This window comes from Lepidothrix coronata, unplaced genomic scaffold (genome assembly GCF_001604755.1).
Source record: "Lepidothrix coronata isolate B3197 unplaced genomic scaffold, Lepidothrix_coronata-1.0 Scaffold8, whole genome shotgun sequence".
Lineage (NCBI taxonomy): Eukaryota > Metazoa > Chordata > Aves > Passeriformes > Pipridae > Lepidothrix > Lepidothrix coronata.
Window position 1 is genome coordinate 5,581,749 of NW_016690188.1, and position 14,412 is coordinate 5,596,160.

A 14,412-nucleotide genomic window follows, 5' to 3' on the forward strand; every position below is an offset into this window, starting at 1 on the left:
TGGGTGCCGATGAGAAAAGCGTCACACGGTGTAACAGATGTGCCCCTTCAGAACCAGAGCAGGAAAAAGCGAGGCCGTGTATCGAACCCTGCGGTACCTGACTGGAAGACGTATCTGGCCAAGCCCTGCATCAGCTCTGCTGGCCACGTGGGCGGCGCCGACTCCCCTGTTTCTCTCTTCAGTCGAAATGTCAGCTCAAATCCGAAACCACTTGGTCCATCTGTTCCCGTAAACCTGGAGGGAACGAAAAGAAAAAGTCACAACATACTTCTTGTAACCAGAGCAGGCTTTAAGCTTAGGACCGTGGAAAAAGGATGAGTGTTCTCCTCATAGAAAAGATAAATTTAGAACTTCTCTTTCAGCCTACTTTGGCTCAAATGGCATAACATGGTTAGATTAGCTGAGGCAATACAATTTCAAAGATAACTATCAGAGTAGTGTTTTCAGTTAGAATAATGCAGTCTTGGAACCATGACTTCTTTCCTGGGACTGGTGGGATTTTCAGCAACCTGAATTTGTTTTTGAAACATCATTGTAAGTTTTGCACTGATAGCTAAATGGGAACACCGAAGAAAGTGCATAACAGAAAATAATGTTATTCCACCCTTGTGAATAAAAATTTCTATGCATTGAGAAGTGGGATGCAACTGAAGTACTGGGTAGAAGTTTTCTGGGTTGAAACAGCTGAACATTCTGATGAACAACACACAATTTCTATGTTGCGGATGGTCAGCAGGGGAGGGAGAAACAAGGAGATGCAGGCAGAAAGTTAATAACCTCTCCCACAATGCACTAATTCCTAAATCCCCAGCAGCTAAAAATGCCACATTTGCCTGTGGAAAATAAGAAACCTCATGGAGAAATATATAAGCTTGCAAACTTGAAAGCAAGTTGGGAACATTTATGTGATTCCTACCACTGTCATTTCATCCCTCGCTCATTTGCTGTAACTGTTCCACAAAGGCAGAGGAAAGAAGGAAGGATTTACACTGAGCATAAAGACACCTTACAGAAGCTTTCATAAACTAGTAACATTCTGCAAGTTCAAATCTCCAACACCTGCAGCCACTGGCAAATTCTCTGGAGAAAGTTTGCAAATGTCTTGGATGCTCATACCTTGCTGGCACATATGAAAGATATGATGCATAAAGGTTTAATAACACTGTACTACTTCTAAAAGCAGACAAACAGAGCAGTCTAGAAAGTAACAAAAGCACTTTCCATTTGAAAAACACAGCTCACCAGCAGTGCAGTGACCAGCTGCAAGTGTTGGAAGGACTGTTCCAGTCATACGGGTTTGAAGCAGAAATGATTTATAATGACAAGGACGAGTCTTAAAACTGATCAGACTTAAGCATTGATGCAAATCCACCATGCAAAGTAACTCTGAGGATTCTCCAAGGAAAGTGTGATTGTAGTTGACTATCAAATGTTGTAATAAAAGTAGCTGAGAAACAAACCCTATGACAGAACTAGACTATGGGACAGCCCAAAATGGTAACAACAGTAATTACAATTACAATGCATCTCAGACGATCTGAGATAGAGCATATGCAGGAAGGAAACCTCAAAATTAGTATTTTTTATCTGCATGTGGCCCCAGGTACAAAACCTGAAAGCTGCAACACAGCATTAAGTTTCTGTGTTAAGAGATCTGAATATTCCACATAGTTTGCTTTATGCTGAACCCTCCTGTTTTGAGTGAAAGCTTCTTTTTTTTTTAAATGCTAAGGAAAAAAATTTGGAAAAAAAAATCTGTGATTGAAAACAATGAAGTATTGAAAGTCATTCTGACATCTGCAATAGAGGAGTAAACAATATAGCAAATATTAGTATAACAATATACAAGCATGCCCATTTTTATTTCTCTCAACATTATCCTCAACAAAGAATTTGAGAATTAATACTACAGAAGCAAATTCTCTATGAACAGGGCAGAAAACCCATTTCAGAATGCTCAGCTGGTACATATAAAACCTCTTTTAGGAAAGAAATACACCTTTAAGCAACAATCATTACATTTGGTTCTCAAACAAAGCAAGAGATTATTGAGTAACCAGCCATCCAGGAATCTGGATGTGCAGTGAATCCTGTGTCCTGCAATCATGGAGGTCTACCAAACAGACTGACACAGTACAGTGACAGCCTCACCAATGCAAAGTTGTACTTTGTACATCCAAGCACCCCTCTAGTATTTTATTAGTTTCACATATCAGCTAGCAAAGGAAAAATACAAATATTTCTTAAAGGGAGAAACAAAAACGCTTCAAAGTGGATAATTTTCAAGGATTGATTCCAGGAAAAACCAGAAACTGAAACACATTATGAATGGGTCAATTTTAAGAAAGATCAAAGTCAACAAAAAGCCTTCAAGCGGATCTTTCACAGTTAAATTTTTTGGAAAGTAAGATGGCTCCCTATTGAATTTCCTCCTTTCAAGGCATGTTCTGAAACAACACAGCTTTACTTCTAATATGCAATGAGCTAGAGTTTAGTGGGCTTTTTTTTTAACTTCTTGGATCTCTGCTTCTCAAAAGTAACTGTTAAAAGGAAGACCACGCATGCTCTATATTGATCCCTATGAAAGTTACTGATTAACAGAAGTGTTCAGGTGAGTATCCATCAAAGCAACATTTAGGAGAACATTGCTCCTCAGCAACATAACAGTAGTCACAAATCAGTAAAACTGACAGGCGACGTCACTTACATCAACTTGTTCATATAGTAGTGAAAGTCTCTAAAACAGAGAACTACTAAACAGAATAAAAGATAAGGAAACAAGCACTAAGTTACTTCTCTTCTAAGATTTTAAAAAATTCCTGAAGAATCCATATGTATCTTCCAAAAATAACTCAGAATATACAGCAGCATCAGTATACAATGATTATAATTTTCAAATTCTTAAATTACCAGTTAAATATTAGAAAAATCCTATTTGCACATAAGATTTAAAGATTAGATTTAAAATGTTTTTGAATAGTTAATGGTCACAGTTTGCTGAAAATACACAGCTTTGTTACAGGGAAAATTTGAATGCATGCAATTCACTTGCTCTAAGCAGCTGTTCTGAAGTAACAGTCTATAAAGTAAAAGTCTTTGATCTGTTTAATTTTAGGTTAGTAATCTGGTTTTGAGGAAATTGTGACACATGGCTTTAAAAACTTGTGATTATTTTGGTAACTTTTTGTGTCTAATTTAGACGAGTCTTTCAGAGGAAGAAATATTAATATTCAGAATGTAATTAGGACAGTAATTTTCAGCTAGTATTTTTTCCAAAGCTTTTGCTTTTATCCTCCAAAAAGGTCTTTTATTTGACAGTAAATTGAATGTAGTTTCAACAGCTGCCATGACATTTCTGTCACTGAACAATGGACCGTAATCCAGGATCAGAGCTCCTGGCCAAGGTTAGGAGGATGCACCTGAGAATGGAGGCAGACACGAGCTTCAGGAGCTACACAAACCTGGTAACCTTGCCACATGCTTCTGACCCTTGGTCTAATGAAAATCACCGAGAAGTATCCAGTAGCCAAGTTATGCAGCTTGGCTTCTCTTATGGAAGTCCTTTTCACTTGGATGCAAGTGCTTACACTAGCCCTAACTCCAAAATTTGCCAGTGTAAGGATGCATCAGTCTCCTGGTGGAGAGGCAAGTAGTAGGCACAGCCATCAAATGCATGGGAAATGATTTTGCCCAGTTAGAAGCCCAAGATCTCCAGATACATGTGCCAATGGAAGACAGAGCAAATGGTTTATTATCCTTCACAAGGACAAAGAGGCTTCTCCCTCATATTCCATGTGGAAACACTGGAATCTCATGGCAGCCTCCTCCTTGCAGAGTACACTGCTTGAGAATTATCTTAGGGGGGATGACAAGGAACTGAATGAAAAAAGGACCACACCTTGCAGGCTTGTATGTGTTCACACTCATGCTTCTTCCCACAAGTTCCAAATTTCCCTCAAACTTCCAGAAAACTTCCAGAGAAGTCAACCACCTTCAGCCAGCCACAGTGAAAGAACAAGCTAAAAAAACCAAACAAGAATTCCAGACGAGAAAGACCAAACAAGCCTCATTTCCACAAAAAAATGAGTAGAGAGGTGAGGATAACCCATAGATGGATGAAGTCCTGCTAAAGCACATGGAAGCTGTTACCTCTTCCTCCACTGACCTTCCCAAGTTCACTGCTACCTGCACCTGTTCTAACTTGCTCCCTTCCACAGCCAGCAAAGTGTCCACAGCAGGTCAGTCTAACCCCAACTCCTCTGTCAGCTGCAGAGGCAACAGACTTTGATTACACACTTTGTGATGCACAGCAGCAAGATTCTGGAATTATTTTGGGTTGGTTTCTCTGCAAGCTAGGGAGATGAGGGTGGGATTTTTTGGTCACAGTTAGGTCGTTTGGTTTTTTTTGTTGTTGTTGTTTTGGTGGGGTGGTGGTTTTCTTTGTTTGTTTTTGTGGTTTTGTTTGTTTGTTTAATCTGAAGGTAACTGATTCAGACTAAAGCCAATTTAGATCAAAGGCTTTGGAGCTCAGTTCAGCATCTCAACACTGAAGTGTTTTGCAGGTCATTTCTTCAGCAAAACTATTACAATGTAGCAGTCCAAAAGCGCCTCAGTTTTACAGCAAGATGATGATCTGAGGGTGTGCAGGAAGGAAACCTCAAAATTAGTACTTTGTATCCGTGCGTGGCCCCAGCTTCACAAGCTGAAACACAGCATTAACTTTCTGTACTAACAGATCTGAATATTTCAAATAGTTTTACGTCTTGGTTCTGGTGAACCCTGCAGTTTTGCATGAAAGTTTCTTGTAAACACTTCTAAAATGCTAAGAAGGAAAAAAAAATAAATCCATATATTGCCCCAAGACTAAAGATGCTAACTATAAAGAGTCAGCATGGGTCATATTGTGCCCACCACTGCTTTGCCCCCTCCAACACAAGGACACATCACCTTTATAGGCAACCCAATTGCAAAGCAACCAGCTAAGTTTTCACAAAAATAAACACTGATGGAGAAATTCTTGGCTTGCTGCATGGCCACTGGCACATATCAGATAGTTTTATATTATGACTACAGCGGTAATGGAAGGCTCTGGTATCTGCCAAGTCAAATCCAACCCTATATTTAATATTAAAACCTTATTTTGTCGCATGAACAAAAATAAACCTTTTGAAAGCCAAGGTCATATATTACATGCCATTCTTTGGGTTAAAGCTCCCTTTATCTGTTCAGCAAATCAGCTCAGCAGAACAAACCACGCTACAACACTGCTCATATGCTGGAGGAGTCTGGCTTGTTCCTTTAATGAGGTAAGAGTTTCACTGATCATGATATTTAGTTCCAGCAAAAGAATCCAAAGAAATAGAGGCCCCTTTATTTACAGAGCCGTGCAGCAGGGCCCCCCGAGCCCCCCGCCACCCTGTGCTCTGCCAGGCCTCTCCTGAAGCCACACACAGAGAACTGAAAAGCTGCTCCCCTCTGCAGCAGAGTACCCAGGGTGTTTTTCACATCAAATAACCCAGCTTAAGAGGATCAAAAGCCAAAGTAGCCCTTTGCTTTAAAAGCAGCTCTGAAAACCAGAGGCTTTTCAGTTTAAATCAAAGCTATTTGCCAAAGCATTTTCATTCTCACTTCTGCAAGGAAGGAGAGAAGGTTTGCCTCACTGCAGTGCAAATGGCTGTATTTCTGCAATTCTGTTTTTGAAAGCTACACAGCTCTGGACAAGGAACAGAGTGTACTAGATGTTTATTTTTTTGAGAGTTTAAGAGTACGTGTATATAAATATATTAGGTGAACCCATCCCGAAAATGGGAGTTTAGGTAGGGAAATGCTGGCCCTTCACTGTGATTATTTCAGCCAGGGAACAACAAGAAAGCCCTTTCAGGGTGTTTGGGGATGGTTAGGACTGCACTTTCAGAAGTCTTAGCTGCACTCCCAGCGGCTCCAGGGAGATAAGCCAGGTCTCTTCTGGGAAGTGAGGGGAGGCTCACAGTACTCTGGACTGACTTGTCCCAGCTTCAGTTTTCAGCTCCATCACCACTACTTTCGTGAAGCCACTTAAGATGCCTTTTGCTTCAACTCCCTAATTGCATGTCCCTACATCTTCTACAGAGACAAAGCTCTGCTGCTGGCGAGCTGCTCCAATACCATTTTGAAGGCTGCAGAAATCACTACATGCTGTAGTATCACTACATTCCTAAGCCTGATATCAGGAAGAGCTGCTGTTATTTCCATCAAGTAAGCAGTTTTAATTCTACCCCCAATACACATCCCACCCCCCAAAAAAACCCCAACACAGCAATTGCCAATCCACAGCTTTCAGTACTCCAGACCAGCCTATTAGGACCTTTTAGAAGTTTGAGACACTGGTCAAACCAAGCTGAGGGGCAGTATCCACCACTCTGCTTGACAACACCAAAGCACTTCAGAGCCCAATCCTCAATAGTGTAAGACTGCAGAGCCAGTACCCATCCCAGATTTTTCCATTAGCTAGCAAAGAGACTACTGTTAGCAACACAGAGGACTGGCATAACAAAAAGCATCAGGGTACCCACTGACTGACTTCACAGGTCCTCACTGAGAGAAATCATGAGAATCACTTCCCTTTCACTGCCCACATCTGCTTACAAACAAGCAACACAAAGGGTGACCTCCTCTTTAAAACCCAAGAAGAAGCCTCCAGCAGGCTGTTACAGCCACTGAGCCAAATACTTTAGTTTTTCCATCTCCTAGGAAGGACATCGAGCAAGAGCTGTTGTGCCCCGAACAAGATTATGCACAGTCGGTCTTCAGAATTCAAGCTCCACAATATCTACCCACTATAAGCTAATGACTCTCAGATTCCAGAGCTTCAGAGGGAAAAAAAAATAGGAGGGACTCTACCTAGCTCTTCCAGCATCTTGCCTAACAGGAAACAGTTGTTTTTAGTGCAGCTGTCAAACAGTATAAAACTCTCGTCCGAGAACCCCGACGGCAAGCTGGGAGGTTCCTGTGAAGCAATTTCATAAGAAAACAGTCACAGCAGCCTCCTTACATAAAAGATTTAAAAAGTATCCAGAAAAGTTATTTCAATCAAAACCTACCTGCTTACTCACATATTCTCCTGGATTGTTTCCTGGCATTCAAAAAAGCATCACGTCACATAAAGACATTTGAGAGAAGCAGGGGTGGTTATCTGGATGTCAGATGGTTATCTCTTCACAGTGCTCGACAGGAAATTCCATGAGCTCTTGCCACCCCAAACTTGCACACACGATCTTACTGGGCTCCTTTCTAGCTCGATTTAAGGAAAATCAAGCATAAGCAGGGCAAATACAACTATAATAGGAACCCATGTTCAAAGATTTCTCTTCATATAAAATCAAGGTTAGAAAGCAAGTGACATAGTGCTCAGAGATGTCAGCCCATGGCAGCTGCTGCTTAGAGCTTTCTCTTGCAGTACCTCATATCAAATGTGTAAGCCATCAACCAAATGGAAAACTCTTCTAGAAACAGCAAGTTAAATTGTTTTTAGAGATTTATTCCAACATCTAAATCCAAACATATGCAGAGGCACTCACTCTGCAGTTATTTGGTGATGGGTTTCTCAGCTTTCTGAAATGCTCATCTAGGATCCACTTAGAAAGCTTACATTGAGATTGATCTGAGTAAAATTTGTGAATTGATTTGTGCTGGCCAGTATGAAAATAGAGCTGTGATTCACTGACCTACCATTCAGAGAGTGAAGGGCTATTACAAGGCAGAGGGGAAGAGGAGACAAGTTACAGTTTCACTACATATACACAACACAGATTTCAAAGATTTTACTATTCAGCTTCTTCAAAACTCATCTGGTGACAATCTTGCCCTTAAGCCTGCAGACTCACAGTTTAGATTTTGTTTTTACCAAATCATTTCTGTAAATAACAAATGTTGACACGACAGATAAATTGATTTTTCCTCTAAACCTTCATACTAGAGAGTCAAGTCAACCTTATTCCTAACTCTGTAGACATAACTGTCTTATGTAATGTCACTAGATAGTGATCAAACTCTGGAATAGGATCCAGGGATGCAATCCAGGGAAGTCAGCCCTCTGAGAAAGCATCAGTTGGAAACTTTCAGAGGTCCCTTCCAACCCAAGTGATCCTATGAAGCATCACAGCCAAGAACACAGGGATGAACTTTTACTACTGGTACCCTGTATCCAGAACTGAGCTGGCAGGACCCACAGCTGGTAATTCTCAAACACTTAAGTTAAACTCATTTTGAGAGCAGTGGTTACTGTATTCAGCTTCTGCCCAGCTACATGGGAAACAGCTCCTGAACTACACTATCTTCAGCCAAGGATGTTAAAGTAAACCACCACCAGTTTTCTGGTCACTTTAATGTTGTTGGGCTGCAAGTTAAGGTAGTTTAGGGGTTGCTTCTTTGAGGTTGCTGCTTGCTGTCCCTGTCATGAAAGTAGTAGCATTTGGAAGGAGGACAGGATCACGTTTAGCTGCTGGAGGTTAATTCCTTTGAGCTCTAGAGGCTTGGAAGCATTATTGTCTCACTCTGGAGAGTGCCAACACACAGTCACACACATAGGGATAGTGCAGGTAGACCAAGAAGAAAAGGCTGCAAAGGCCCTGTTGGTGCCAAAAGGATCAATCTGCTTCATTACTAAGTCAGGAAACTTCAGATGACTCTTAAAGTGCTAAAACAGCACCCACGCAAGCTAAGTCTGAATCTCTTGTCTGCTACAAAGTTCTCATCCTCCTCAACAAGTTACTCAGGAATTTGATTTTCAGATGTAAATAATGATACTTCCTTGCTTCAAAGAGCAATGTGACACACTCACCATATAGGAAATGCTTATATACTCCATTTATCAAGGTCACAAAAACTGGGAAATTAACTCCACATTCTGCACAGCATGGACAAATGAACAAGGGAAATAACTAAAACAACAAAATATGAAACAGGAGGTTGCATGGAATGTGTCACTCCCCACTCCAGCAAAAGATGTTCACATGAGGGCAGTTTACATTTTATTTTCTTGATTTTATGGTGCATGGATGAGCTATACCAGTAGGTGATGGTTTAGTCTCCCATTACAGTCATAGTTAAACTGAGAAGATCAAACCATTTCACCCTCATGATTACCAAAATAACTTATTAAAAATAAATAAATCTATGTGAAATTAAGTAACTAGAGTACTGATCATGTGTTTCAGCTCAAGGGCTCACACATTTCTCCACAGAGCCACCAATACGGCCTCCCACCTCATGGCCAGCAGAACCAGTCTCAACCCAGCCCAGGTGTCCCTGAGAGCAGTTTCTAAACCACCACAACCAGCACCACAAGTGAGGCTGTGCTTCTTGGCAAAGAAAGTGCAAACAGCCTCACTGCAATGGTCTGGGGAAGTTCCGGCAGAGCTGCATCATCTTAATGCCCACTGAAAGGATCTGGAAAGAAAAGGCTAGGAGTACAATAAGGATTTACTATTGCATTCACAGAACAAGGGCCAGGGCACCAGTGAAATACAAAACTTATAAAGATCTGTACTTTAACATTTCACTTAAGCTCTCTATGCTGCACCTCAGAACTACTCATCCTTCATTTCTACATGGTCCAGCAGAACAGTGCTCACGTTTGGCCTGAGCTGAAGGTGATTCTGCAAACAAAGCACACAGTCACTGCACGACACAGTGCACTAGGGAACACAACCTTTCATCTGCACATGGATCTTGTTTCATATAGGAACTGAATCCTCAGCTCTGATACACAGGGAATGGTAATGCACCTCCACAACTTCACCTAAGGGCTCAGCTGCAACCTCACCAGGCAAGAGAACATAAGCAAAGGGCCAGTTTGAGCCTGTGTGGCTGGGAAGGACGGCATTGCTGTGCTTGGTGAGCAGCTGGGAGAAGGGCACCAACTTTCCTTGCAGTGTCTGCTGGCTCCTTCCTAGCTCCTGCTGTGGAAAGTTCTGCAGCTGCCGGGAGGAACCATTCGCATAACAAAAGCGGCTTTCAAAAGCAGTATGGGAGAGTGGGAAGAATAAGAGAAAAACCCAAAGCCAGAAACTACAGTGACAGATAGAGTTATTTTTTTTCAGCATTGCCTAAAGGTCTCAAATGAGGATCAGGGCTCCATTATGTTACATAGAATATAAACACTGGTGTCACCCATTACTTTCCTGCTGGCTAAAGAACATGTTAAGAAAAATCACACAAGAAAAAACTTTAGCATACCCTTGAGTACATTTTTAGAACTCGCATATAATTCATTCTCCACTGCGCAATAAATGAGCTTGAGGCATAAAAGGTATTTAGGAGCTTTAGAAGCCTGAAATCCAACAGATTTTAAGGAGGCTGTGGGCACAAGTATTGTTGATGAAAACCTGGCAATGTGTGCCTGCAGCCCAGAAAGTCAGGTATGCCCTGGGTTGCACCACAGGAAGTGTGGCCAGCAGGTCGAGGGAGGTGATTCTGCCCCTCTGCTCTTACAAGATCCTAGCTGGAGTGCTGCTTTGGGTCTCCCATCATAAGAAGAAAATGGACTTGTTGGAGTGAGTCCTGAGGAGGGCCATGAAGATGCTCAGAGGACCGGAAATATGCTGAGAGAGTTGGACCTGCTCAGCCTGGAGAAAAGGCTCCAGGGAAACCTTAGAGCACCTTCCTAAAGGGGCTACAAGAGAACTGGGGAGGCACTTTTGACAGGGGCATGTAGTGACGTGACAAGAGGGAATGGTTTTAAACTGATAGAGGATAGGTTTAGATTAGATATTAGGAGGAAATTCTTTACTGTGAGGCTGGTGAGGCACCGGCACAGGTTGCCCAGGGAAGTTATGGTTGTCCTGTCCCTGGAATTGTTCAAGGCCAGGTTGGATAGGACTTTGAGCAACCTGGTCTAGTGGAAGGTGTCCCTGCCCATGGCAGAGGAGTTGGAACTAGATGATCTTTTAAGGTCCCTTCCAACCCAAAGTATTCTATGATTTTCTGATCATGATGGATCTGGAATTTAATCCCTGATCTTTCACTTCATTAGCTATAGAAATCAAGACAATACTGCCTTACCTGAGGAGCTGTTACATAGTCTCATTTCATTGCAAAGGGTACACTCAAAAATATACTGATGAGCACCATGAGAGATCTTAATCAATTAAACAGGCAATGAAAGGCCCTTGGAGCTTGTGCTGTAATTGCAGGGAAAAGAAAGCACCAGATTGCTGGTTAAAGACTCCCAAAAGGGAAACACGAGACAGCTGCAATGAAAAGTCTACTCTAGATACTTTCTTTTTCAATCGGCCTTTAAATGTTAAGCTTCTCCTGTAAGACTATCTTTCCTTTAAAGCATTTGAAACTTCCAGAGGTAGGCTGATATTTTTGTTCTACAGAAATAAACACTTGGCTTGTGAACATTACACAAACTCCACTTGTTGTAAGACAAAATCCAAAAGGATAAAATAGGTCTTTGCTTCTTAAAAATCAAACAAAAGAAGAAAGAAATCATCATTCCCCACCTTCCTTTCAGTGGCTCCAGGCTTACCCCTAAAAATTCTAATAGCGGCAGAATAGTGTTGCCTCTCAGCCAAACCACTTCAGTTATGGAAACTGCAAAATAGCTCAGCTTGTCTTTCAAACAGGAATGAAGCTGGGAGAGAGATGTCAGGTTACAGCATATTTCAGTACTGCTTTTTAGTGCAGTAAGCAGAAACACGCTCCTCACGTTCCTGACCACTTTAGGAGGAATAACCAGCCCAGTAAAACAGAGTTCAGCGTACAGCTCATCACAGCCACTCTGCTACAGAAAATCCCTCATCTATCTCTGAACACTAAATTCTTTGCTTTTCTGCTTAATGTTACTCTTCTGGGTAAAAAGGAATTCAAGGCCCAGAGACATATTATTTTTGCGTAATAAGGTTATACATATGGATTCAACTTAGCTAGGAAATGTCAACTTAAGGCTTGTCTTCATGAGGAAATTTACTGTAACTAGTCTACCAGTATAATTATATTGCCGTAGTTCTACTGGTAAAATTCCCCTGTTGAGCCTTATTCATAACAACAGCTGCCTTTATGGTTTATTTTTGTCGACTATGCCAAAAAGGGCCCCTGCTCCAGAAAGGCCACAACAATTCACAGGGGAGGAGGGGAAGGAGCTGTGCCAGTGCAACTGGAGAGGTAGAAAGAATAACAGTATAGAAATGGCAGTATATCTATATACTAATGAATTATTTGCTACAAAAAAACCCCAAACCCTATCAGAAAACTATACTGTACATCAGATATCATTGCAGGTAAGGTATGTGCCAGTTTCATGATGCATTTTACGGTTTTGGTAAAGGCCCCTGAGCCAGACCGTGCTCTGCATCAGTCCCTCCGCGCACATCCTTTTGTTCTCGCCTTGTCCACAGATGCTGCAGTGCATTTCCCAGAAACCTACTCTTTCCTCCCACTCCAGCAGCCCAGCAACCGCCCAGGGCCCCTTGGACAGAGCACTGACCATCCAAAATAAATGGGTGCTAAAGACCAGCCCCTCTAGTTTACAGTTTACAGGGACCAGGGATAGCTGGAAAGCAAAGAGCACTCTTTGCATAAAGGATTTTAAAACAATTGCCCTTAGCTTAGGCAGTGTAAGAATGCTGAGCTAGACAAAACAATGAGCCATCTGTGCACCCTTCCCTCCTTCCCTTGTCTCTATCCTCCGAGCTTAAATCAGAGCTCCCCAAGAATGGCTGGGTCCCCCTTCACCTCCGCCCACCCTGTTTACAGCCTGCAAAAAAAGCCAGTTTTTTGGCCTCTTTTTTTTCTTCCTTTTTGTTCTTAAGAGCCCTTGCAAAATCTTCCTTTAAACCTCAGCCCTTTGTCAGGTGGTATCCCATCTACCCAGCTTTGTCAAGTGATCAAAAAATGCCTCCCACCAGCGATCCATTCCTTGTTTACCAACCCTGGAGGCAGAGTGGCACTCAGGAGCCCTAGTCACCCCTTTGTCCAAGGAAGGGAATACCATCTGAATGGGAGACCACCAAGATTTGCAGCCCTCTTTTGTTAGCCTGGTGTCACTGCCTATTGGGCCTCGATTCAAAATTGAGATGACAGTAGAGAGGCAGCGGAGTTAGGTAATCGCTATGGAGTTTCCAGCTTAGAAGAGAGAAACACCAATTGCTTAAATATCAAATAACATTGGCAACTTTATTACCAATTATTTGTTGCTACCAATTGTAACCATTGTCTCATCAAGTAACATGTACTATTCTAGTACTAGTCCGGAAGGCATGTTCCCACCACTAAATCTGGGCTGAGGAAAAAAAAAGGGGACTAATAACATTCAGCTCTACCTCTTCAAATATCCACTTTGTTTGTACCCCTATTCCAGGGAGCAAATAGATTAAAAAAGTCAACTATCCTTTGATCTCGCAGCTGGTATGGTCACACAGCTCAAAAATGCTTTTACCTTCGTGTCCCACTGAAAAAAAAAAATCTTTTAATTCTTAATTTTTAGAACATCCTAAACAGATCTTTATCTCATAAAGCAATCTTTCACCAGAAGACCAAATTTTGATCCTCCCCAGTCACTACTCCTCCTGGTAGGCTGAACTTGATGGGAGAGCAGAGTTTGAAAGCTCTCCCACATCATCCAGCACTAACCCAGCTGGGAGGTGAGAGTAAAGAAGCTCTGCCTCAGATCAACTCTCCTTCCATGTGCCAAGATCATAAATATGGAAGTTCTGCTGGCCAAAAAAAAAAAAAATCATCCAGTTTGAGCACTATGTCCCTTCCCCTGCATGGCAGTGAGAGGCTCATTTTACTGGGATGTACAGGCAGATGCACTACTAAACAGGAAGTGGGGCTTGCCTTCAGTAATGCTCAGCTATAAACCTACTTCCAATTTTTTTCCCCATTTTCTTTGATTGAAAGCAGTCCTTCTTGTAAATGCTAAATGAATTTCCTTCAATGTTTCAAAAAAACATTCCAAATCTAGCACAGTCCGAGCATAGTCTCATCCCACAACCTGTGCAGGCAAACACAGAAAGACCTCAGCACGAAGAGCGCTGCTCTCCGTAGGTGGCCCACGTCTTTCATTTCATTAAGGGTACTAACTACCGCCAACAAATGACATTTGGAAGTCAAGTGTGCAGTGCCTGGGAGGAGGAAAAAATATTTCCCTTTGGTGACCGTAGCTTCAAGGGAGGTCTGCCTCCAGCAGTCAAACACAAGGCTTAGAGGGTTCTGGTGCATTGCAAAGTCATTCAAGGGACACCCTCAATGGGGCACCTAAACAGGCATAATGCTTGGTTTAACTGGTTTTTTTGCCTGGGAAATAGAGAATTAAACTTTACAAGATAACATTTGTGCATATGCTTCTTTAAAATGTCTCCATAATTTTTTAACTCATTGGTCAAATTCAATCAAGTCCTTCAAAGGAAGACTTGTCTCCAAAATGTC

The 14,412-nt window shown here is 41.9% G+C and overlaps 1 protein-coding gene across 2 annotated transcripts in view; it reads right to left on the bottom strand.

The window, feature by feature from the left end:
* Nucleotides 1–14,412, bottom strand: part of SUFU (SUFU negative regulator of hedgehog signaling) — a 97,918-nt gene that overhangs the window by 67,912 nt on the left and 15,594 nt on the right. For both annotated transcript variants that reach the window (XM_017803710.1, XM_017803704.1), the window contains exon 3: nucleotides 98–234. In XM_017803710.1, coding sequence (XP_017659199.1) covers nucleotides 98–234 — 137 coding nt within the window. The remainder of the gene's footprint in view (nucleotides 1–97; nucleotides 235–14,412) is intronic.